The following is a 25,530-nucleotide window of genomic DNA, read 5'->3' on the forward strand; positions in this document are numbered from 1 at the left end:
CAGAGACTATATGAATAAATTTTTATTTTTTTCCATAAGCCTGTCTCCGTCACTGTATTGTCACTTTCTCCATTTATTATGAATAGGGTTTACTTTACCTTACTTGTTATGCAGAAAAGTATGTATTTTGCATTACAGGAATCCTTCTTGTTGATTGGAGTTCTACATTATTTGTAACCACTTTAAATAATTGACATTTTGATAGCTGTCTCATTTTAAACATGCATAACCCTTCTCCATACAGGGTAAGTTAATTCTTTTTAGTGCCTTTCTTTAGCATATAGCAAAGGCTCTTCTCTGAATTCCAAACAGCTTCAGCTATGTGAACTTCAAAACAAGTTCAGCTCTATCCTGGGATGTTATCACCCTTTCAGATTTTTCAGTACCTGAAATAATAACATGTTCATGCTAACTACTTATGACAATGGTCCAGGAAATGAATCAATAAGTGGATGATTAGGAAAGAGGGAGTGATCTAGAAGGGTGTGTGTGTGTGTGTGTGTGTGTGCGTGCGTGCGTGTGTGTGTGTGTGTGTGCATATGTGTGCCTTCCTGACTTCCAAGGCACAACAAAAACTAGCACAAGTTCCTTCCTCTCTGCAGGGAATGAAAAACATACATTTCTATACATTTTGATATATATCTTTGTATATCTCATTACATATATTTGTTCCAAAATGTTACATTTAAGGTCAACAATTAATATTGCAATGTAAGTTATTTTCCTTTATATCTTACGATGCCAGGTTAACATTTATATGTAATTTCAATACAGAAAAAAACATGTAGGTAATTATTAGAATTATAATAATTATAAATAATAGTCGCGGTACACATATACAAATAGTTTTTTGTGAGTTGCATGTCACTCAAGGGTAATGGGGAAATAAGCAGCAATTAAATGGCCAGGCATAGATGACAAGTTCATGAAAACAAGTTCAAATCAAGCAGGAGCACACCTCTTACTAACCCCTCTAACTACTCAGTCATAAAAAGAGTGAGTCCAGCTGATTTTACAAATAGCTTGAGTTTGGTTGCAACAAAAACCTACAGCCACACAAAGGATAAGGCACAAAGGCTGGCAAGTTGGGTGTGGTGTTTAGATGCAGTGGTCATGGTACATTTGATTCATTTCACATTCTTTGTCTTGTCATATCTATCACAGTTCCAGTGCCTGTAGAATACTCACATGTTTTTAGCTAGCAAAACCCCTCCTACACCCTGCTGGTACTCCATTTGCTCATGGAAACGTGAGCAAAACGTGAGCACTTCTCCTCCCCAGAAACCAACCTGACCACCTGTCAGTGCTTCAATCACAAGCTATGGAGGACTATTGTAAAGATGCTTTAGAAGAATGTTACATTGTTCATCTACATCACCAGTTGCCACAGGTTTCTTACTTGTAGAGAAAAAAAGTTGGATGACTAAGACCTTGCACAGATTATATGTGCACCATCACAATCCTGCTATCCATTACCCTTAGTTCTTGCTGCCATTGAACAGGTCTGAAATGCCAACATTTTCACCAAACTAGCCATCTGAAGTGCATACAATCTTGTCCAAGTATGTGCAGAAGTAGAATAGGAAACTACCATTGTTACTGCTTCTGGTCATGGGTGTAATATTACTTTGAAAATTCCACCCAAATTCATGTTCCTTTTAAGAAATCAAGTGCTCGGGAATGCATATTCACGGAAAAGGAATCAGTTCTTCTAACTGGCTCTTTCTCTTTCTCTCCTGTGCCAGGAGTGCAGGCTGAGGGCATGGTTGGAGAACCTGATGGGTGGAGGACCACTGTGCTCCCAGAGCTCCTGAGGGCACTTCTCTCGCACACGCAGGTCCAGCTGAATTCTGCCTGCCCTGTGATCCTCAGAGGGGTACATAGAAACATAATCTAAATTCTGTGTTCTAATCAGCTCTAGTTCATTGATTTCTGAAGTATGAACTACAGCTTTTGAAGTGTAGCAAGGAGCAGCAGGCATGCACATGGCCAAGGATGAAGTCTAGACTACAGTGAGAGTTCAGTGATGTTCAGGAGCAGATGAGTGTAACAGCTGATGGATTCTATTCATCTATGTGAACGAAAATAAAATTTTCTCCACTACAAGTTCACTCAAGGGTTCAACCTTTCTGAATAATAATACTTTTGAGGTTTAAATACTGGCCCTGGCAATGATGATCAACAGTATTTAAAGTCAGTCTGTCATATGGACATGAAGATTATGTATTATAGCTTCAGGTATGTGACATTTTAATTTGGCAAAAAAAAAAGGTTCTTAATTTATGTGGATAGCATCACAATATTAGATGCTTACAATATTAGATGCTTAAAGGCCTGATAACATTATAATTGCTCTGATTGTTATTTTCTATAAAATATCTGCACTTGATACTGTGTTTTGCATACTTCACCAGCCCACTACTGAAATAGATACAGATACATAGAAATGACTGTGATCTCATCATTTAGAGGCATATATATATATATATATATATATATATATATATATATATATATATATATATATATATATATATATATATATATATATATATATATATATATATATTTTAGTGAGTGAAACTGATTCCAGCATGACTACTATCAGGTGTTTTCTATCAGCCTACTCTGCCTTCCTGTCACCATGCTGTGTTTATGCATCTGTGCTTGTATGTAATGACAGCAAAACCAGACATCTCTGGACTTGTAAGAGGTGTAAGAGGTGACTCTTTGGTCTGGTGGTCAGAGCAAATGTTTGTCACCTGCAAGACCTTTGTTTGAGACCAGGTGTGGTTACTGCTTTCAGCCTTTGTCACAAACATGCTTTGTGCGTTATATCATATCTAAACAGACATAGGTTTGTCTTAGTTCATCCTTGATTGCAATATATTGTCTTCACCAGCAGATGCCACCCACATACACTGTGTGGCATGTAACTAGAACCTTCTGATCATGTCTGTAGTAGAAAAACATTTAGCTCTAAACTAAAGTTGTTAGAAATGTTATAGCATGCAACCTTACGTGCATCAGTTTACCAGAATATAAATCACAATATACTGTAAAGCAGCCTTGGAAGTATCAGAAATGACGTAAAGTGCGGGTGAGTAATGGAAGGAGGCATTAGTCATGGAAATGCTAATATGGAAGAGAAATAACCTATTTTATTATTTTTAAAATGTATATATTTGTTTGTTAATACCTGTGTTACATAACCACTGTTATATAATATGCAATTAATTATAGCATAATGTACAGAGTAACAGTTTGTAACATATTGATACTTTATACATATATAATGGAAGTTAGAGTATCAGTGCATACTAAATAATTGCAAAGCAGAGATCAACGTGTTATTACACATTGTTGCTCAGTACATTACACTGTATTTAATAGTACATTTATACTGTAACAGATTGTCACGATCAGTCCCTGCCGGGTTCCGTGTTTTCCCTGTCTTGTGTTCTGGTTCCGTTCCATGGTTTCGTTTTCTCCTCCCTTCATTTGATTTTCCACACCTGTCCCTCGTTTCTAGTATTAAGTTCATGTATTTAAACCCTGTCTGGATCCTAGTGTTTTTGCGGTTCATTGAATGAGTATGTGAATGGGTGTGTTGGTTTGTACTCTGTTTTCCCTAGCCTTAGTTAGAGTGTGCTTCCCCGTTTGCCTTCGCCTGTGTTTATTTTGTTTACTCCTGTATCCCCGTACTCTGTGGCGGCTCTATGACCCTGGACTGTAATAATGACTCTGATTCTGGATTTGCTCCTATTAAATCTCGCTCTTCTCTGCATATGTGTCCGCCTCCTTACTGCTCACAGTAGGCTCCACAGTAGCAACTGAATGTGAGGGAAGAATGAATACACACTGCCTTTCAGTTTCTATTAGTGAAAAAGAGAACTACAGTGTTGTATGTGTGTGTGTGTGTGTGTGTGTGGTCTGTGTGGGCATGTACTATACCTCTGCACCAACAACTTTCCAATAGCATGATCAGAGTCACCATATGACACACTATATGTAGCCACTGCTTAGCTGGCTGCTTTTGATGCTCACTCAGCTTTGAGAGAAAAACCCTTGTCTGGAGAGTTCCACACTACTGCTGGTTTAGTTATGAGAGCACTTTTTGCCTTTCCCTTTTTGTTACATTTAACATGGCATCTTTATCAGTACTTTATCCGTAAACTAATATTTTGTATGTATACATTTAATTTTGTACAGTGAAAGCAAGCTGAATTAATGTAACGTTAACGTTCATATTGAAATGGAAATCCAGGGAACAAATGAAATACAATAACTGTAGTGACCTCATAGGCCTTGAAAAAAGACTTAATGAATGAATGGCCGCACCTCCTCCATGAAGGGGGAAAAGATATCATGCAAGTGCCTCATGTCTTATTTGCAGGATCACACCCAGATTGTTCATTTTAGTTTTACTTTCGAATGAATGAAGTTTGGATGTGTCTGAAACCAAACGCCTACCATGCGCTGAGTCTGAGAGATCTCAGTGTATTGTCTTCTGACTACTGTAGAATTTGTTGTACCTGTCTCTATGTTGTGGTCAGTTGCTATTGGTTCCTTGACATCACATCACTTTAGTCAGAGAACAGTGCTATTCTCTGTCTCTATTCTGTATGGTCATAGCTATATCTATTCTAATCATGGTCCTGATTTTGTCCATGTGTTAGAGTTTAATCACACAGAATCAATGGTGTGGGGTTCAGGTAAGTTACTTTTACATTTGCTGTATTGGTGGCATGAAGGGTGTGAGATGTGATGCAGGTTGCAACAAATGGTTTCAGGTTGGATGGAGCAGAACCATTTTATTATTATTTTTTTGTAGGCAAGTGTCAGGTTTTTATTCGTGATGCAGGCAACTACGGTAAACCAATGGAGGGAATGGTGTGTGAACTTTAGAATATGGGTTGCCCACATCCTCCATTTTGAAATCACATGTTCCACATGACATAGATGGACTTTTGTTTGCGCTTCTCTTGTTTGTCTTCCCTGTCTTCCTTTCCCTCTGTCTCATGAGTTGTATTTGTGCGAAACCACAGTCTAATATGCAAGAAGACTTTTAGAAAAATAGCTTCCATTGCCTTGAGTCCAAATCTAACCTCGGAACCCCTAACATTTGCTGAAAGCTTTGAACATATTGTGTCATTAGTAGCAGTGACTAAAGCAACTAAAACTCTCACTTTGTACTGCAAGCCTTAAGAATACTGAATCATGCATTATATCACAGCATCTGCAGTGGTAGTATTCATTTTGCTTATTTTATGAAAGAGAGAAAAGTAGTCTGGGCCAACCAGATAATCTGCTTCATTACATATGAAGACATAAACACTTACCTTCTGATATTAGTCTTGGAGGTCAAATTCAGACTGTGAAAACTCAAATTCAGACTGTGCCTTACTTTTATCAAGTGAAGGAAAATGCTTTGCTATTCAACATTTGACATCTTTAGGACCATCAAAAAGGAATTTCCAGGAATGATCATCCACAGGCTTCTGTGGAAGGTACAATTGTGTATGATCAGCATAACAAAGGTAGGAAAAGTAGAACGATAGGTTATGGTTTTCTGACCAGAGAGAACAGAGAAAAGAAGGAACAATGAAAAGAAAATATGGCCTAAAATAGAATGTCCCATATAAGTGTTGAGGAAGAGAAAACCTCAGTCTTGAAAAAGAATGTTCTGACAGTTAGGCAGTGTTCAAACCACTCTAAACCTGTCCCCTAAACGCCGCCAGCATGTTGCTGTAGAGAGTTCTAAAGAATAGTTTGAGAAGCAAGACTAACAGAATTAAAAATATCAGGTTTTCTACCATCAGCAATTGGCAGTTAGTTATTGGACACTTTGACACATCTGTGCTTTTGTGCGCTCTAAAACCTGACCACAAACTCAACAACCACACACACACACACACACACACACACACACACACACACACACACACACACACACACACACACACACACACACACATATAATTCAACAAAACACCCTCTTGGTATTTACTTTCAAAAGGGAGAAAACAGAGACGGGCCCTGACTTATTAGTGGTGCGTACCCACAAATATGGGTATAAAGCATATGTAAAATTATTTCAAAGCAAAATGTAAGATTTATTATTTCAGACATTGCTTGAGACACCCATGCCCAATATTCAGCATTTCTATGCAGCCAACCTAGAGGTAGAATAAGGAAAAGCAAGTGAATTTTTCACTGCAGGCAATGAAATAAAGAACAGCTTTTTGTAGGCTACCATAAAATAAATCATCATACTTTTAACAATGTATGCTTAATTTTAAATAGAGTACATTTTAAATAGACATAATAACTCACAATATTTTGTTCATAATCACAATATAATAGTTAACTACAACCCCCAATAGGGCTTTGGAAGACAGCCCAAGAGGCCACCTACAGACCAATAGCATAAGACACCATCAAGTGTGGGATTTACCACGGAGATTCCTGGTCCTTGATGCTGTTCTACATAGGCATGAACCATGGCCACCCAATCTAGACAGATGACATCAACCTGTTTTACAGAAGTCAGCGAGACTCACTAATACATCTCACCAGGATATATAATCGGAATGACATTCGGACTAGATAAGTATGGTCATATGGCTATAAGGAGAGGGAAGGTGGCTAGAACAGAGGGATCACATACCAAAGGGTAATATAACAGATGTTGAGGGCAGCTACAAGTACCTTGGAGTCCCACAGGCAAATGTGAATCATGAAGGGGTCACAAGGAAAGGAGCTATAGCCAAATACCTACAAAGAGTGAGGCAAGTCTTGCGAAGTAAGCTGAATGGAAAAAAAACAAGATCCAAGCTATCAACACCTATGCCCTAGGCACCCTCCTGGCATAATTAGCTGGCCTAAGGAAGAGATAGAAGCCATTGACATCAAGACAAAGAAACTCCTCAAAATGCATGGAGGGTTTCATCCCAAATCCAGCACTCTGAGACTGTACACTAAGCAGAAAGAGGCGGTCCAAGAACTAGTGAGTGTCAGAGCCACTATCCAGGATGAAACAACCAAGAAAATTGCCCCAAGTGATAAAGTGCTTAGTGAGTACCTCAGACAGCAGAAACCTGAGGAGGATGGAAATGAGGAGGAACAGGGACCATCATGGGAGAAAAACCCCCTGCATGCTATGTACCACTGGCAGATAGTGGAAGATAAATCTAGATAAATCCTGTCAATGGCTGGAAAAGGCTGGATTGAAAGAGAGCACAGAGGCAATAATCATGGAAGCACAGGAACAAACACGAGACCATTAGAGGCTGGGCTCTACCACACCAGGCAGGACCCCAGATGCAGATTGTACAAAGATACCCCTGAGAAAATCCAGCACCTAACATTGGGATGCAAGATTCCAGCAGGCAGGGCGTACATGGGCATAGTGTACAGAAACATCTGTGCTGAGTATGAGCTGTTAGAAAAGACTCAAATCTCATGTAATTTTATTATTTTTTGTACTTTATTGTTAATTGTTTGCTTATGCTTTATCATTATTTTGTGTTCGGTGAAATTTGTTCATCATGATTTATATCAAGCAGACTCACCTGGGTGTCTTGATTAAAACTTGAGTTCCATTGCGCTGGGGGCATTGAATCCAAATTCCTGATTTGTAAGGGTCTACCCACAAAAGCCTATGACTCTCAGACTGAACCAGCTCCGAAGGTCCAATCCCATGAACCAAGAAGCCCGGTTGTTTCATTGTCCCTGGCACTCCATCGCTTGTGCACTGTTGAGCCAGCAACACTGGGGAAGATGGACACACTCTCTCAGTACCATCCTGATGCATTTACTGGAAAACGGACACTCTCTCAATGCCATGCTGGCAGTTTGATGGAAGACAGACACTCCGTACCATCCAGATGACTTCAGTGGAAAACGGACACTCTCTCTCAGGACCATCCAGATGACGTCAATGGAAAATGGGCACCCTCTCTCAGTGTCATCATGGTGGTTTGATGAAAGACGGACATTCTCTCTCTCTCTCTCTCTCTCTCTCTCTCTCTCTCTCTCTCTCTCTCTCTCTCTCTCTCTCAGTGCCCTCCAGACGGCTTCAATAAAACATGGGCATGCTCCCTTTGCCACCTAGATGGTTTTTCATGGTTGAACCAGTGAATCATAAGAACATTTAATTTCCCTTTTTACATTACCAGTTGATAAATTTACTATAGATATTATTACATCAAATAAGATCATTTGACTCTTTCCTCTCTTCTGATAATGTCACAAAATACTAAATAATTGCAAAGCAGAGATCAACGTGTTATTATACGTTGTGGCTCAGTACATTACACTGTATTTAATAGTACCTTTATACTGTAACAGATTGTCACGATCAGTCCCTGCCGGGTTCCGTGTTTTCCCTGTCTTGTATTCTGGTTCCGTTCCATGGTTTCGTTTTCTCCTCCCTTCATTTGATTTTCCACACCTGTCCCTCGTTTCTAGTATTACGTTCATGTATTTAAACCCTGTCTTGATCCTAGTGTTTTTGCGGTTCATTGAATTAATCTGTGAGTGGTTGTGTTGGTTTGTACTCTGTGTTTCCTAGCCCTGAATTTTCCCTAGCCTTAGTTATAGCATGCGTCCCTTGTTTGCCTCCGTGTGTTTGTTTTGTTAATCATGTATCCCCGTACTCTCCGTGTTGGCTCTTTGACCCTGGACTGCTTTAACGACACTGGATTATGGATTTGCCCTTATTAAATGCCCCCTGTCTGCTCCTGTCTGGGTCCTGTCCCTGGTCTGCGTCTTGCCTGTTCTGTTCCTGTTGGTGTAGCATCCTAGTCCTGTTTTTGTTTTTGGTTTTGATGATCCCTGTGTTTTGCGTGCCCCAGTGTTGGGCGCTTTGGGGTGGGGTACTGTCACGATCAGTCCCTCCTGGGCTCTGTGTTCCGTGTTTTCCCTGTCTTGTGGTTTTTGGTTCCATGGTTTCCTTTTCTCCTCTCATCACTTGATTTTCTTGCTCTTCTCCGCACGTGCGTCCGCCTCCTTACCGCTCATCGTTACCGATGAACCCTCAATCCTAAATTCTCCTTTTAGCTGTTTCACAGCGGTTTATTTTTCCTCCTGATTCTTCTATTATACTTTAGTCATTCTCTTTCACCATGAATCTTGTTTGATGAATATTTTTCCTTTGTTGGTCTTGTTTGGTTGATGAGTAAATTGCACAGTTGGTCATTCCCATAACAACCATAAGTTTTTTGTTTTTTGTTTCTTTTTTCTTTTTTCTTATCTTTTCTCTTTTCGTTATTAACCCAGTTGGCTACTTTCATCCACCCCAGATCATTTTAGCTTGGGCGCATGTTGTGCATATTGTTCCTCTCTGCCTATTCAATAAACATACATTATTTATTGCATCTGTGAGTCAAGAGTATTTCTCATCTACGAAACATTAAAATATCAGTTACGTATCGAATGACTTTCATGAGTTGATGCTTAATTACTAATCATTAATAAATTAATTGAAATTAATGAATTTTCCCTGTTAATCAGGGTGGTGTCCCAATTATTAATCTCATCAATTGTGATTTAATAAATTGTCAGTGTTAAATCCCATACCTCCCCTACTTACTCATATCAATCAGTATGATGATAATACATTATAAATAAAAGTAAAGACAGGCAAGATAGCATTTCTCAGAACTGATTGTGTTAGTGAGTAATAATGGAACAGGGCATTAGTCATGGAAACACTCCTCTACACCCAGCAATAATGTGGAAGGGAAATGACATCATATTACACTCATTTTTTGCAAGGTAATGCTGCTTTATTGCTTAAGGACAACACTGCTTACAGTCATAATAAGCATGACTCTGACACTGAAGTAAAACTGTGTACTTATAATAATTCACAATACAATAAAGACCATAAAATGCACTTTAAAATGCTAAAGCATTAGTTTGAACATTTTTATTCCATAAAATATGTAAAAATGATCATAAACAATAGAAAGAGGAATAAAATAATTTGTCACATCCTTTGGACTTGTTTTGCAGCTCAGTCCTTGATCACTTTCAGACCTGTAAGATACATCGGGTCAGTTTCTGGATGCTTAAGTTGTATATATTTTCCAAGCTTACTCTATGTATATATTTATAACATTTTTTGAATGTTTGAAAGTAGCCACCCATGACAGCCTTGCACACTTTGTGTTAACCAGCTCTTAACCAGCTTCATTAGACAGCCAACTATGATGTTTTACCATCACTCTCACATATGCTGAGCACTTGTGGGTGAGGGACTAAAGTTCTGAATGAACCACTATTTTAAAATGACTTTAAGACAATGAAAAGCATAAATTCACTCAAGTGTGTCCAAACCTTTTACTGGTACTGCATATGTCGTGATTGAAATGTTTGATTATTTACATGCTGAGTTAGCCTGAGCATAACATATTATTTAATGGCAATTAATTGGTTTATACATGTGGGATAGTCAATGTGAATTCTTTATGTGAATAATGCATTTTGATTCATTATTACAATGTCTCAGTTCAACGTTATCAGTGATGAGTACATATTACATCCATGAGGGTGAGCACTGACATCACCACCAAAAGTATTTTCAGACTCAGCTGTGCCTAGACAGGATCTAGCGTAGCAGTTGAAGATGGTGTAGAGATTGAAGTTAGTACACTACCTTTCAGTTTCCTTGGAATCCAGCGTGCAGTAGGGTCGGAGCAGTATTTTTCAGTCTCAGAGAAAAATCTATAAAGATAAATGATATCAAAATGAGTTCTTTATTTTTCTGTGGTCTTTTAGAAAATGTTCTGAGGAGTAGTAAATGATGCATAATGTTAAGAGAATGTACAGGACAGCTTGGACACAAGGTGACAGGGCATTCTGGTGCTTGTATCCAATGAGTTTTATTCCAGATGGGATCATTGCTTTGGCGACTGCTTTACAGCATACAAGACCAACTTTAGCTGGTCTACGCACTGGAAGGAAAAAGAAAGAAAGAAAGAAAGAAAGAAAGAGTGTGACTCTCCAAATGTGCCATTGCATAATAATGAAAGTAAAATGTTATAAAGGGCAGTAACAAGTGTCAAAGTGTCTCTAATGTCTTCAGAATCCCTAATGTCTTCAGAAATGTTTCACTGATGTGTTGGCATATACTTACAGTTGGCAGACACAATGCCAATGCATCCAAAAATGGCCAGCAGCACAGCCAAAGTACATATTTTTTTATTCCAGCACAGCATGCTTCTCTTGGGAGATCAGGTGTGGACTCCAGGTGTCACAGTCAGAGTCGGAGATAGTTGATTGTGAGGATGCTTCACTTTTTATTGCCCAGCTTGATCGGGTTGCAAAATAAGAAGTGTGTCACCTGACAGCTTTGCATTTAAGGCAGTGCATCGCATCATGTCACTGTGTCACACCACATTACCGAAAAAGAGCTCACACCTCGAACCCCCACTGAGCCCCCACCAGCACATTCAGCAAAAACAAGCAGCCAACATGCTGTAGCTTGGTAATTGTGAAAAAACAACATGTAAACTAGGTGTCCAGTAACATACTGAAGCTAATGAGAAACCACCAGGCCTTCCCATTACTTGAAACCTATAAGAAAGTCCTACAGGGGGCCAGCATCACCGAGCAGAAATAAGACTTCTGTGTAATGCAGGAAGGCAACTTTTTGAATAGCACACATACCCTTCCGAATGGCTTATGCTTGAAATTTTTGATCTGAATTTTGTTTTGGCTTCTAAGCGGACAGATGAAGATAATTAGATATGTGTTCTGGTGTTTAGCATTTTCAGTGACATCGGGTATTCTTGTGGGAATCTCGAATGCACTCTAAATGAAAGCTAATTAAGCTTTTAGGATAGGAATGCTAACAGTATGGTCACACAAGCACTTGCTGTATAGCAATTTTGTCAGATAAACTTTTCTCATTATTAGAATTAATGTGGACAGTCAATCTAAAACATTTTTGTTCAGAAGAATCTAGTGCTAAAATGATTTACAGGAAGCAGTGGCTTAATAGTTTAATGCAGGTGTAACAGATGGGAAATGAAAGAACTGAATTTCCTTTTTACCCATTTCACATAAAATCCCGTACTAATTCACTAATAATTTTTTGGCCCCAGCCTGGCCCCCCAAGTTCAAATGGTCTATATCCGCTACTGCCCTTATGTACCTAACACCACAGGATAATATAAAAAGTTCATATTCTATAACCAGTCATAACTGGCCCAGTTATTCTGTGTATCCAGCCCTAGTCTATTAGTGTCCAGATAATGTTGTCTTCCCCTGGACAAGAACACTAATACAGCACTGCACACTGACAAATTAGATTAGATTTAAAAAGAAATATTGTCCATTTAATTTCACAACATTATTAAAAACTTGACAATATAAATTGTAAAAAAAATAAAACAAAAAAACCCACTTCTAATGTGTATTTTCAATAACCAAAAATAATTTCTATTTTAAAAAATGGTTACTAGATGGTACATGATCAAGTAATATTCAATCAAATAAATAAATATGAAAATTCTAATAAATAAATACTAAGTACAAGGAAACAGTAGAAATAAATACAATAATAAAATAAATTAATTCCTAAAATTCCCTGTAAATATTGTATATGTACCATTTAAATGTACACTTTTAAAATCGCTGCATCATTCACAAAAATTTAGGTGGAGACCAGTTATTGGCTGTCGCTGGCTGCTGATTTTTTGAGAATTTAACCTCTAACAGTTGAGGTGATCAGACGTGGTGACACAGGACGGCTTGGGGAGGATGAGGATGGTGAGGAAGGTGAGGATGGTGACAGTTTGTTCTTTTGAGCAAGCCTAAAAACGGAGGGAAAAAAATCACAAAAACATGATTGTCAAGGCAATTTTTAAAATATTTCAGTTTTGTTTAACATTTCCTTGTTAAAACATTTCCTTCTTGAAAGAACAAAACTTACCTAAGCTGCATAACTTTTTCCTTTACCCAGGGCTGTTGTGGATCAATACAGAAAAATCCGCTCTCAGTCTGAAAGCTGATAAAGGCCGAAAACAAGAAATGACAATGATGACTATCATTGTATGCGCACACAGTGTTTATTCTGTCTTTTTGAAATGGAATTTAAAGATGATCCATTTACAGATGCATGAGTGCTTTACTTGGCAAAAGCCTAATGGTCCTTACACGACAGCTCTGATGCATGGTAGATTCTCCCTTTGTAATGTGTATCCTATGATGGGCTCCTTCACCTTTGCTGTGGAGACCTTGACACAGCAGGGGTTAATCTTCTGTGCATCTAGATGAACAAATGGCCAAATCACATTAAGCACACCAATAAGCAAAAAGTAAATACTAATTCTTGAAGACACTCATTAGCCTTTTCCACAAATTTACTATAAACTATAAAATTTTACAACTGAGGCGAAATGACTGTGAAACCAATTGGTGCAGCCTACCCGTTATGGTCCAGGCGGTAAAAGCAATGATTACGATGATGGCCAGGCTTCTCATCACTGCTGTGTTGGTGTGCATTTTCTCTGCTGGTCTCTCTTGTGTCAGAATGAGCGACTGACTAATGATGGCCAAACCAACATCTTAAATAGCAGCAGAAAATGAGGAAGTCAAATTGCGAGGGCAGTGTCCACTCTTTCATAATAGCAAGTATTTGTGCTGCACTCTTTTGATTTTCGGTTCCGTTACCATATTTGGCTTTTCTGAGTTTCGGGTAGAAATGAGTTCATCGTTCGTGGTGCTTTACTTGAAGCTTAGAGTCTTTTAGTAATGTAGGAATAGCTAGGAAATGAAGTCCAATTGCAGTGCAATTTTATGATACAATTGGTTCTATATAATTCCCTGAAGCAAGGAATTTAATCACTTGTGGGGCAATAGGGCAAGTAGTTTTCCCTGATATATATATATATATATGTAATGTTTATATACACCTGTATACATCCTGTGTACATACACATACATTATAAAAATGCCAAACAAATCAGAACAGATGTAGTGATAGTATATACAATTCTGAAAACATTAGTTGTCATAGATGTGCATAGATCATTGATTCCTAAACAATGGAAACATCTAAAGGAAGGAGTATGAGAAATGAGGGAAATACCTTATGAAAGGTTAACACCAAGGTTGTGACCCCTTAGCTAGAGGAGATACTCAGGAATGACAAAAGTGACCTGAGTACTGAAGAGTGCAATCCTACAAAAACACCCTCAAAGTGTCAGGCCTCTAGTAGAAGGCCTGAGTGTGAAACAGATAAGATCTCCACGTCAGATCACAGAAATCACATTATTTTTATTGCATTCCAGAGATAGTCACACTACCAGATAAGATGAATTACTCAATGTTTTTGGGAAGGGGCACATGAATTATACCTGACCTCGCCCTGACCTTGGCTGTCTGTAACTATAGTACTTTTCATGAGTTGGCTTGTTTTAATTGTTATTAATATGACTAAAATTATCTTGTTTTACTGGAAAATATCAAGTACATTTATTTTGGTGATTGGTAGAAGAAAAAAATCTATTTGAGTGATAGAATTTCATGATGAAAGGCAAAATTCTACTCAAGTTACAGACATTTGTTGAGTATAAAGTGATGCAAACTGAAGGATTTCTATTTGGTTTAAATTTAGGTCCTTCCCACTGTGCTGCATAAGGAATGGAATCTTGTCCGTTTTCTGTGTTCCGATGTTGGGGTGACTGGTGGAAGGTATGAATGAGAGCTTTGGTCAGACCAATGAATGGAAGTGCTGAAGGTTTCTGACTCTCATTCACTAGGCTGTGTGCTCCTTTAGTTCCCATTTCATTTTTGTTTGGTCATGTTCACACATGGTTTACCCTTCTGTTACATAACAGGAAAGAGAAATCAGCATTTTCTCCTATGAAAATGCTGATACTACTGGGATAATCTAGGCATGAAACATTTCATAGTGACTAATGCCAGAATATGACTATTTTTCGACTATTATCCCAGAAAAGCCCCTGATTATGTTATGACCCTGTCTAGGCTGGGAGGATGTAACATAGGGTTTTGAGTACTACAACCATAGAAATGATTAATGGTATGAATAGCCAGACAAAGATGACAGCTTCTCTGGGAGACATCATAGGGCTTCTGAGTTGGGTAGATGTGCACATGGTAGACAGTCGCGAGCCAGGTGTAACCCATCTTGCTCAGGGGAATACTCAGCAGCAACCGTAACCGTAGCCAGGGTACGAGGGATTTATGATGACGAGGAAACGACATCTCGGTCCACATAGTGCTTTAGCAAATTGATATGACACATACGCGTCTTTTGTCTACGATCAGGGGTAGCCAAAACATAATTGGTAGGGGACAATCTTTTCTCTATCACATAGGGACCTGCAAAGCGTGCACTTAACATAGGCAAAAGGGCTAATACCTTTTCACCAATCTCAAATGATGGCCAACAGCTTTTTGGTCATAAATTGCCTTCATAGCTGCCTGAGAGTCATTAAGATTTCGTTTGGCTAGTTGTCTAACAAAGTGCAATCAATTATGTAATTTGGCAGTGAAATCCCAAAGGGGGACACTATTTTGGGGACTGGATGACAACCCTTGGTCATATAAAACCTTCAATGGACCATGCACTGTGCGTCCAAAAAGTAATGCATTAAGGCTGAATCCCAAAGAGTCTTGCACTGTGTCACGGATAGCAAAAAGGAGCAGAGGAACACCATCCCAATCTTTATCATACTCAGCCCAGTAAGACCTCAGCATATTTTTTAAAAGTCTGATGGAACCTTTCCAATGCACCCTGAGACTCGAGGTGATATGCACTGCAGAAGTGGTGTTGGATATTTAACTCATGTGTTACTTGGGCAAATAGGTTTGAGGTGAAATTAGTCCCTCTGTCAGATTGGATACATTTAGGTAGGCCAAAGGTTGTACAGAACTTAATCAATGCTTTAATCACAACTTTAGATTTAAGTGAATGAAGGGGGATCGCTTCTGGGTACCTAGTGGTGGTGCACATTAAAGTCAACAAGTAACGATGCCCTGCCCGTGTTTTTGGCAGGGGACCTACACAATCTATGAGAACTCGTGCAAAGAGTTTACTCACCACAGGAATTGGAACCAAAGGTGCAAGGGGAATAACCTAGTTTGGTTTCCCAACCAGTTGGCATGTATGACAAGACCAACAGTAGTTCACCAAGTCTTTTCATATTGACGGCCAAAATAAATGTCTCAAAATCTCCCGTGTGGTCTTTCACACACCCAGATAACCTGACAATGGGTGATCATGTGCTGAAAACAAAATATGGGCATGGTATTTAGTTGGTATCACTATTTCCGGCACTGTGTTCCACTCTTCACTATGCTCAGTCGAAGACCATTTTCGCATTAAAACTTCATTTTCAATGTAATACTCACTAGCATATCCTGTAGCTTTTTCTCCTTGTTTATCTGCGAGGGTGAAGCAATGTAAAAGGGTGCTGTTGGCTCGCTGAGCCACAGCCAGCTCCTTTTGTGATATGAGATCTGGCATCTCAGAATCAGGAACAATGCGCAGAACTTTCTTTGGGTGCTGCAAACACAAGTGCATCATGACCTACTGGCACATCGCACATGAATGTTCCTTTCAGGGGAACCACATCACAGAGTTTCCGTGCCTGAGCACAGGTCAAAACACAAGTAGGAAATGTGCCTAATGCCTCTTGTGCAGACTCACTAAGCTCCACAGGATTCTCTATTACCTCAGGCACAGGGAACACCATACCACCAGCTATGTAATTTACCTAAAATTAACGTTACACCACGGATGGGCAGTTCAGATTGTACTGCCACTTTAGCTGGCCCTGAATACACACTTGAGCATAGGTACAGATTATGTACAGGGAGCCTCATAATACTTAGTCCTACACACTGCACCAACAAATCATTACCACTGTGTGTGTCTGATGACAATGGCAACACACTTCCCAGTATCAGGGATACAGCAGCACCAGTATCCCTTAATCCCGTGATTGGCCATCGTCCCTTATCCTCATCAGTTAGAGAGACAGAGCCTTGGAAAATAAAGGGCTGAAAAGCAGGTTCTACACATTCAATTGTGTCTGAGGGTAGAACACTCATCGCATTAATTTTTTTAGCTGCTCTTGCTGCTTTGCGCTGTAGGGCCGAACAAGATGGCCTTTTTCATGACAATAAAAACACTCCCTTGTTTGCACCATGGGAGAGGAAACAGGTGCTCGTGGTGGTTTCAGGGTTTTGTGGGGACTAGGACAAGGCAGATTTGTAGTCTCACAGGTACACGGAGCAAACTCAGTTTTGTGAGTTAGAACAACTTCATCCAGCATAGTAGCAGCAGAAGTCACCGTGCTCGCTTTCTGTTCATTCAAGTAAACAACTGTTTCTGGGAGACAATTTTTAATCTCTTCAAGTAACATCAGCTATTTTGGCCAGTCGAATGTTTTCACGATACTTGCACTACACCACTTCTCAAATAAACAAGTTGATGCATGTTGGTGATTAGTCCTGGCATTCTAGAGACTGCAGGAATGCTACTATTCTTCTCTAATACTGCAGTCATTTCAACAACCTGCCTTTATATTCTATCTGGAACAGTGAAGTCATGGTGATGCATGCATTTGTTCCCTTATTAGCTTAATAGTTTGGAATGCATTGCAAACGTCTTTGTCAAATATGATGCACTGTGACACATTCTGTTGTGCTCATGTAAATTAGGTCTATCACTGATCTAAGTTGTTGATTAATCGTGAGCATTTTTGCTGTTTATTCTCTTCAGTTAGTCCTAGGTCCTCCCCCACACAGGGTGACTTCTGCACTGTTTATTCCATTACATCTTTACATGTGTAAAGTGCATACTCAAACCATATTAAAATGCGTGGACCTGACTTATGTGAAAATGTCCTTGTCAAAGGGAAATAGCTGACTCAGAAATTGACTTAACTCTGATTGGAGTGTGATCTCTATATTTTGATGTAATGTTTGCAGGTGAATAGCACATTTGATTGTAGTCTCAAATGTGGAATGGAAAACAATTAAGAATACTATAGTTGGAGTTTTAGGTGACTTCTTTAAGCTCCATTTTGCTCTTGTCTAAAGACATAAATGAGATGTAATGCAAAACCAACTGAATACACCCATCATTATCCCACCCTTTCCAAGAGCGTCACAGAACCTAGAGGCCGTCAGGTGCCAAGCTCCTCCCCAATTGATGTCATTTGTGTCAGCCATAATGTGTCAGCTTACTTTAGATAGATATTTAGGAGTCTAAATACTGAAGGTGCTGGGACCCTATTATTTTTTGGTAGGGTTTTTCTTATGATTCCACCCTTTAACCGGTTGTGCAGACCAATCTGTAAGACATACATACCTGTTTTTACAGGTGTAGGTGAGCTGGTGGTTGGAATGTCATGAACATGCCAGGCCTAAGGCTGAAAAGTTCATGTTCATGTTTTATCCATGAGTCCAATCAATATCTTGCAGACTATATGAGTGCTGACTATATGAGTATTATTAATAATACAATCATTTGAGGCGAGCATTCCGTGACAGGTCCCAGATTATGTTCCAAAAAGAAACATTAAAAATTCAGCTGTTATAGCACTACTTCACAACTGTTAAGACCGACAGTCCACTGCAATGGACATTTAAAGAAATGTTTTAAAATATATAACTGAGCCTTGTTTTAGAGTGCATTATAGACAAAAAAAGAGATTATTTTATTTTTCCCATCACTAGAAGATAATTTGGATCTGAAAGGGGTAATTAAAAAAAAAACCTTACAGAATTATTTAGTATTATTGAATTCTTTTTCCCCCTCTGAAACCTTGACTATCATTTTGCATACATATAACGTAGCTAGTAATCAGTCTAAGGGGACTCAAACCATTGTAAATTGTAGTCATAAAACAAAAATAAATGCCTGGGCCCTCATTTAGAATAGAACACAAAAGAAAAATCTAATTTATGTCTACAGTGTCTACAGTGGAGAAGAACTGTACCTGGTCTTAGAGGTGAAACTCTTTGATGCTACTATACATGTATCAATCGGTATAAACTCGAAATATTCTATAAATCTTAAAGTAAAGACAAAACCAAATTAGCATTTCTCAGAAGTGATTCAGAGCATCATGGAAACACTCCTCCTCTACACCCAGTAATATGGTGGAAGGGAAATGAGAAATTATATTACACTCATTTTTTGAAAGGTAATGCTGCTTTATTGCTTAAGGACAACACTGCTTACAGTCATAATAAACATGACTCTGACACTGAAGTAAAAATTTTGTACTTATAATAATTCACACTATAAGAATTACCATAACATACATACTAACATGCTAAAGTATTAGTTTGAATGAATATGTTTTACTCCATAAAATATGTAAAAAGTATCATAATTGAAAGAAGAATAAAATAATTTGTCACATCCTTTTGGACTTGTTTTGCATTTTCAGTCCTTTATCTCTTTGAGACCTGTAAGATACATCAGATTAGTATCTGAATGCTTATTTTGTATATATTTTCCAAGCTTACTATATTATGTATATATTTATAAAAAATATTGACTGCTTTAGACTTTAGATGCTTCAAAGTTGCCACCTGATGACAGCCTTGCCCACTCTGTGTTAACCCACTCTTAACCAGTTTCATGAAGCAGCAAATTTATGATGTTTTACCATCAGGACAATGAAAAGCATAAATTCACTCAAGTGTGTCCAAACCTTTTACTGGTACTGCATATGTCGTGATTGAAATGTTTGATTCATTTGACAAATTTCCAATGTGGCTAATGTATTTTGATTCATTATTACAATGTCAGGTTTTCAGCATCAGTTCAACGTTATCAGTGATGAGTACATATTACACCCATGAGGGTGAGCACTGACATCACCACCAAAAGTATTTTCAGACTCAGCTGTGCCTAGACAGGATCTAGCGTAGCAGTTGAAGATGGTGTAGAGATTGAAGTTAGTGCACTACCTTTCATTTTCCTTGGAATCCAGCGTGCAGTAGGGTCGGAGCAGTATTTTTCAGTCTCAGAGAAAAATCTATAAAGACAAATGATATCAAAATGAGTTCTTTATTTTTCTGTGGTCTTTTAGAAAGTTTTCTGAGGAGTAGTAAATGATGCATAATGTTAAGAGAATGTACAGGACAGCTTGGACACAAGGTGACAGGGCATTCTGGTGCTTGTATCCAATGAGTTTTATTCCAGATGGGATCATTGCTTTGGAGACTGCTTTACAGCATACAAGACCAACTTTAGCTGGTCTACGTACTGGAAGGAAAAAGAAAGAAAGAAAGAAAGAAAGAGAAAGAGAAAGAGAGAAAGAGAGAGAGAGAGTGGGAGAGAGACAGATAATGTTACTTTCCTAATGTGTCATTAAAATGAGAGTAATATGCCATAAAAGGTAACAGTATAGTAACTGTGAAGATAGGCATGCAAAAAAAAGCTCAACAGTTTCTGGTCCATTACAGGTATCATGGATAGTTTTGCGTGGATATTAAGGTCCTTCACACTGACTAAAGCCAAACAATTTAAGCATGTAAAACCCACCGCTGGTTTGGTCACAACGCAAACAAGACATGTTATCAATACAGCACATGCACAAACCAGGAGAATAACTACTTTCAAAATCCCCATGAGACACAAATGTTCACTGAATAAATACTGAATACCACATTTTACTTTAAATTCACAATTCCATTACATTTTGTTCACGGACAGTATACGCTACACATGGCTTTCTTGATTTATGTGAATTCACAAATATTGCCTTTTTAGTATCTTCAGAGATGTTCCACTGATGTGTTGGAATATACTTACAGTTGCCAGACGCAATGCCAATGCATCCACAAATAGCCAGCAGCACAGCCAAAGTGCATAACTTTTTATTCCAGCACAACATGCTTCTCTGGGGAGATCAGGTCTGAAATCTAGGTGTCACGGTTAGAGTTGGATTTCTTTGGTTGTGAGAATCCTCCACTTTTTATTGCCCAGCTTGATTAGCTTGCAAAATAAGAAGTGCGTCACAAAACTTGACAGCCTTGCATCGCATCATGTCACTGTGTCACACCACATTACCGTAAAAGGGCTCACACCTTGAACCCACACTGAGCCCCCATCAGCACATTCAGCAAAAACAAGCAGTCAACATGCAGGAGCTTGGTAATTGTGAAAAACCAACATGTAAACTAGGTGTCCAGTAACATAGTGAAGCTAATGAGAAAACGCCAGGCCTTCCTATTGCCGCTGCCTTCCTATTACGGGGGACCAGTAGGACTTCTGTGTAATGCAGGAAGGCATATTTTTGAGTTGCACACCTTCCCTTTTGAAAGGTTTGTACTTTGATTGACTTGATTTTTATGCTTTTTTTTTATGCTTCTAGATATGGGTAGTGGTTTTTAACATTTTCTGTCACATCAGGTATTCTTTTGGGAATCTTCAGTGTAACCTAAATGACAGCTAATTAAACATTTAGGATAGGAATACTGACAGTGTGGTCACACAAGCCCTCACTATTGCAATTTTGTCAACTATTCACATTTTTAAATTTCTTTTCTCAACATTAATTTGGCCATTCTGAAGGCAATCATTTAAAAACATTTTTGTGTAGATGAATCTGGTGCTAACATGATTGGCATTGGCATTGGCATTTACTTGCACATGCATTATGCGAACATACATTATTTTTAGTGTAGTTTTGTTTGGATAATGCTGCTCTCTCCAAAAACAAGAGCCCTGTTACAGCACTGCATCAAGTTAAATCAGATTTACTCTTCAATCACCAACAGGTAATCAACAGCAAGAATATTTTTAAAAGTAATTTGTACAACATGCTTTTATAACAATTTAATCTTAAAGTCTTCTTTTTGAAGTCACTGGAATAACTAAACAGTGAAATTGTACTTTTTATTTTAAAAAGGTAAGTAAATGGGTGTATATTTGATTTTATGGTCAATTAACTCGCAACTCTGCACAGATTGTTCAGTAACATAAGATACTGTAATGCTGGAAGGCTAGGCAGGATGCAAGAGGAGCACAGTGACATTTATTAGCACACAACATACAACAACGTAGCACACAGGCTAACGGAAGGTTAAACACTGACAAACATCCACGACTAAACAAGACTTATATACACTTACGATAATGACAAACACACACACACACACAAACAAACAAACACACATACAGAGACATCTGGGAGGAGGGGCCGTACCGTGACAGATACGTCAAGTGACTGATTTGACTGATTTTACATCCAGGTCTGAAAAAATCATAATTAGCTGTAGATGTAATGAGATGGAGGTTCAACATTTGGGCATTTTTTTGGGTATATTGTGCATTCCTAAAAATCAAGGCAAAAAAAATAAGGGGTATTTTGGATTGGTGCAGAGCCAACAGCTTTTCACCTCTAAAGCTGACAAAAAGTTTTTAATCTTTGGTATACCTGCATAATATTGTGTATATATATATATATATATATATATATATATATATATATATATATATATATATATATATATATATATATATATATATATATAAATATAATATCTCTCTAATATTTGAGTCTCAGATGTAGAATAGGAGTTGGGGCTGGTAAAGGGATTGAGGTTAGCCTGCTACCTTAAAGCTTCCTTTGGATCCGATATGCGAGATGGAGATAGACGTGCCATTAACTACTTTTCTCGTAGCGTCTGACATTTTCCTGATATTATTTAACATAGTATAAATGTAAAGATATAGAACATAGACTGTACATACTATGGACTGTACATCACCATTGATTCCCATTGTGAATTTTCTTAAGCAGCTCCCATGTCGGCCATCTTGGGATAGGGTGGCCAGACATCCGGCTTTAGGATGGACGGTCATTTTTTCAGCTGCCAGTCCTCCATCTGGTACAAAGCCAGGATGGACGTCTAATATTCCTCCTTTTGGAGTGAACTAGATAATATCAATCAAAAATGAAAAGTTTATTTGTCATTCTCACCTACAAGTAAAAAGAAACACCTTGTATTTAATTGTTTAACAGTGGCATCGTAGCATGCAGAATGTCCATCCCGCCCTCTAAAAGCTAGTCAGTTAGGAAGAGCTCATAGCGCAACACTGTGAAAATGCTAAAAAGAAAAAAAGTCTTACAGTTCTGCATGGTCAGCACAGCACCCTTTCGTTTTCGAAGAGCATAAAAGGTGCTTTCTGAGCATGCTTTCTGTACAGTATGCTAATGTGACGTAGACATTAGCAGCAAAAGAAAAGGCGCTATTGAATGGCATGCTGATACAGATAAACAAAGCACAATGGGAAGACAGCAGGTACAGGATCACTGGCATTGTTTTTATTGCTCCTCTGTCACAGCTTAATGACAAAATATCTGCTGCTGAACTCTGCAAAGTATATCATGTAGTGAAGCGCCATAACTCTTACAGACGTGTGGCCTGTGGCATTAAAATGAATGATTTAGGATGAGTCCTCTGTTGATAAAGGTGTTACCAATACTTTTTGTTATAGAATTCTAATTAGTTTTTTTCAACTCTAATATATAGTTTATGGTTTTCATTCTGTGTGTTGTAGTTAGTATTATGCCCCTGGTATTATTAATTATTATACATTCTTATACATTAGCTAGTGATCTATGATCATCCATAATCAGTAAACATGTGCCTTCATCTCCATCAATTGCGTTCTGGAATGAAACTCATAATTTCTTCATCGCAAACATATCTTAGCAACTAAGATAGCAAACTATGATATGTAATGTCAGCAAGCTAGGTTAGATAAATAAGATGAGTTATTTATGGGGTTTTTTAATTGTAAGGTTGTGTTATTAACTGTTAGAACCACTAGGTAGTACGTGCACTGTTTCTCATGTTCTTTGCTGTGATGTTGCTTCCGTAAATTCACTACTGTTTTATTTCCTGAAAGTAAGCCATGCTAATTTCATCTTTGTAAATAATTCATGTTAATCCTTGGAAAACATCAAACATCCAGCAATGTATTGTACCCAAGTACCACAGGGCCAGGAGCAGGACACACAAACCTCGTTCAATAAAGACAGACATTTATTAGACAAACACGAATGATAAACACAATGGCACTCACATACGACAGTCAGCATGAACATGAAAAACGTCTTTAACAGCAGCCTTTCAAGCGTATCACTTGGACTTTGTAGTCTGCCACCGCTTGAAAGTTTGTCCATCTTAGCCATGATTTTCAATTTCAGGTGAGCAGCTTGAGTTTGGTGCATAGACTTATTGGGTCTTGGATCTCAAGTTAGGGGTGTGGGGATGATGATCTCTCCCTTCTGACCTGTTGTCCTGGCTCACCCTTGCCGTAGCATATGTGCTGTTCCTCATCATTCTGAAGTTGTGATAACAGTTGTTACATGCAGGTATTGGAACACTGAGCTACTAGTTGTTAGTCTAGATTTTGGGTTTCGAAGCATCCATTGTTCCCACATCCTCTGCATATACCCACTCATACTGGGATTGCTTGTGTAGTAGCACTCCAACAGACCTCTATTCTTAACTCTCATCCACGAGTGTCTTGTATTTGTCCCAGTAGCCCACTTTACCTCAGATTGCCCTGGTCCCCCCAACATCTGACACAGTCTGTGTTGATCCAGGCATCATCCAAGCCGGTATTACTCTCTTATTGCAAACTGTCATTGTTAATGAGGTAGGCGGGCAGCATTAAGGGTCTTGCCTAAGGGACCATGCTGGAGACGCCCTGGATGGGATGTAAACCCCCGACCTCCTGTACCAAATTCAGTGGTGTAATATATTTAAATAATATGCAGTTCTTGGGAAAAACAGAGTGCACACCAAAATTTTGTCAAGACAAGGAAACTCGCAATGCATGGAGGGTTTCTTTGCAAATCCAGCACTCTGAGACTGTACACTAAGTGGAAGGATGGGGTCCAAGGACTAGTGAGCATCAGAGCCACTATCCAGGATGAAACAAGATCCAGAAATACACCAGAATGATGGCCTCAAGTGATGAAGTGCTTATTGAGTACCGCAGACAGCAGAAACCTGAGGAGGATGGAAAATAGGAGGATAGAAAAGGCTGGGTTGAAAGACACAGAGGCACTAATCATGGCAGCACAGGAACAAGCTCTGAATATGATATCAGTAGCGGCTGGGACCTACTACACCAAGCAGGACCCCAGATGCAGGCTGTGCAAAGATGCGTCTGTGCAAAGAGACAATCCAGCACATAACAGCAGGAGGCAAGATGCTAGCAAGCAGGGCATAGAACAGAAACATCTGTCAAGTCAAAGTCAAATGTATTTATATAGTATTCTTTACAGCAGCTGATGTTACAAAGCAGCTTTACACATGTCTGCGTCCAAGCCCCCCAGGAGTGGTGGGAGGATTAGCCATGGCATCTTAGACGAGTTGAGGCTCAGTAACATGACATCAGAGGTAAGTTTACTTTGGCAGAAAGAGAGTATAGATTATTAGGCATGTCCAGGTTTGAGGGCGTGTAAATGACTAAAATGTGCAAAGATGGATTCCGGCAGATGT

General features: G+C 38.7%; 1 protein-coding gene and 2 long non-coding RNA genes across 4 annotated transcripts in view; 1 reads left to right on the plus strand and 2 right to left on the minus strand.

Annotated features, from left to right (window-relative positions):
* The first annotated feature begins 4,579 nt into the window (after nucleotides 1-4,579).
* Nucleotides 4,580-25,530, plus strand: part of LOC118241420 (uncharacterized) — a 74,456-nt gene continuing 53,505 nt past the window's right edge. Inside the window, exon 1 of one of the 2 annotated variants that reach the window (XR_014124713.1) lies at nucleotides 4,580-4,715. This is a non-coding gene — a long non-coding RNA (uncharacterized LOC118241420). The remainder of the gene's footprint in view (nucleotides 4,716-25,530) is intronic. The other variant, XR_014124714.1, reaches the window with a different exon arrangement.
* On the minus strand, nucleotides 9,772-11,450 carry LOC145658803 (uncharacterized). The gene is made up of 4 exons (XR_014124709.1): nucleotides 11,144-11,450; nucleotides 10,835-10,961; nucleotides 10,664-10,731; nucleotides 9,772-10,044 (listed from the first exon to the last, which is right to left on the minus strand). It is a non-coding gene; the product is annotated as an uncharacterized LOC145658803 (long non-coding RNA).
* Nucleotides 12,373-13,576, minus strand: LOC145658802 (uncharacterized). The gene is made up of 4 exons (XM_081718503.1): nucleotides 13,440-13,576; nucleotides 13,168-13,279; nucleotides 12,944-13,018; nucleotides 12,373-12,824 (listed from the first exon to the last, which is right to left on the minus strand). Exons 1-4 carry the CDS (start codon nucleotides 13,513-13,515, stop codon nucleotides 12,716-12,718), a joined length of 372 nt encoding a protein of 123 aa, XP_081574629.1. The 5' UTR covers nucleotides 13,516-13,576; the 3' UTR covers nucleotides 12,373-12,715.

The sequence above is a fragment of the Electrophorus electricus genome, chromosome 1 (assembly GCF_041902795.1).
Source record: "Electrophorus electricus isolate QZ-2024a chromosome 1, ASM4190279v1, whole genome shotgun sequence".
NCBI classification, from domain to species: Eukaryota; Metazoa; Chordata; class Actinopteri; order Gymnotiformes; family Gymnotidae; genus Electrophorus; species Electrophorus electricus.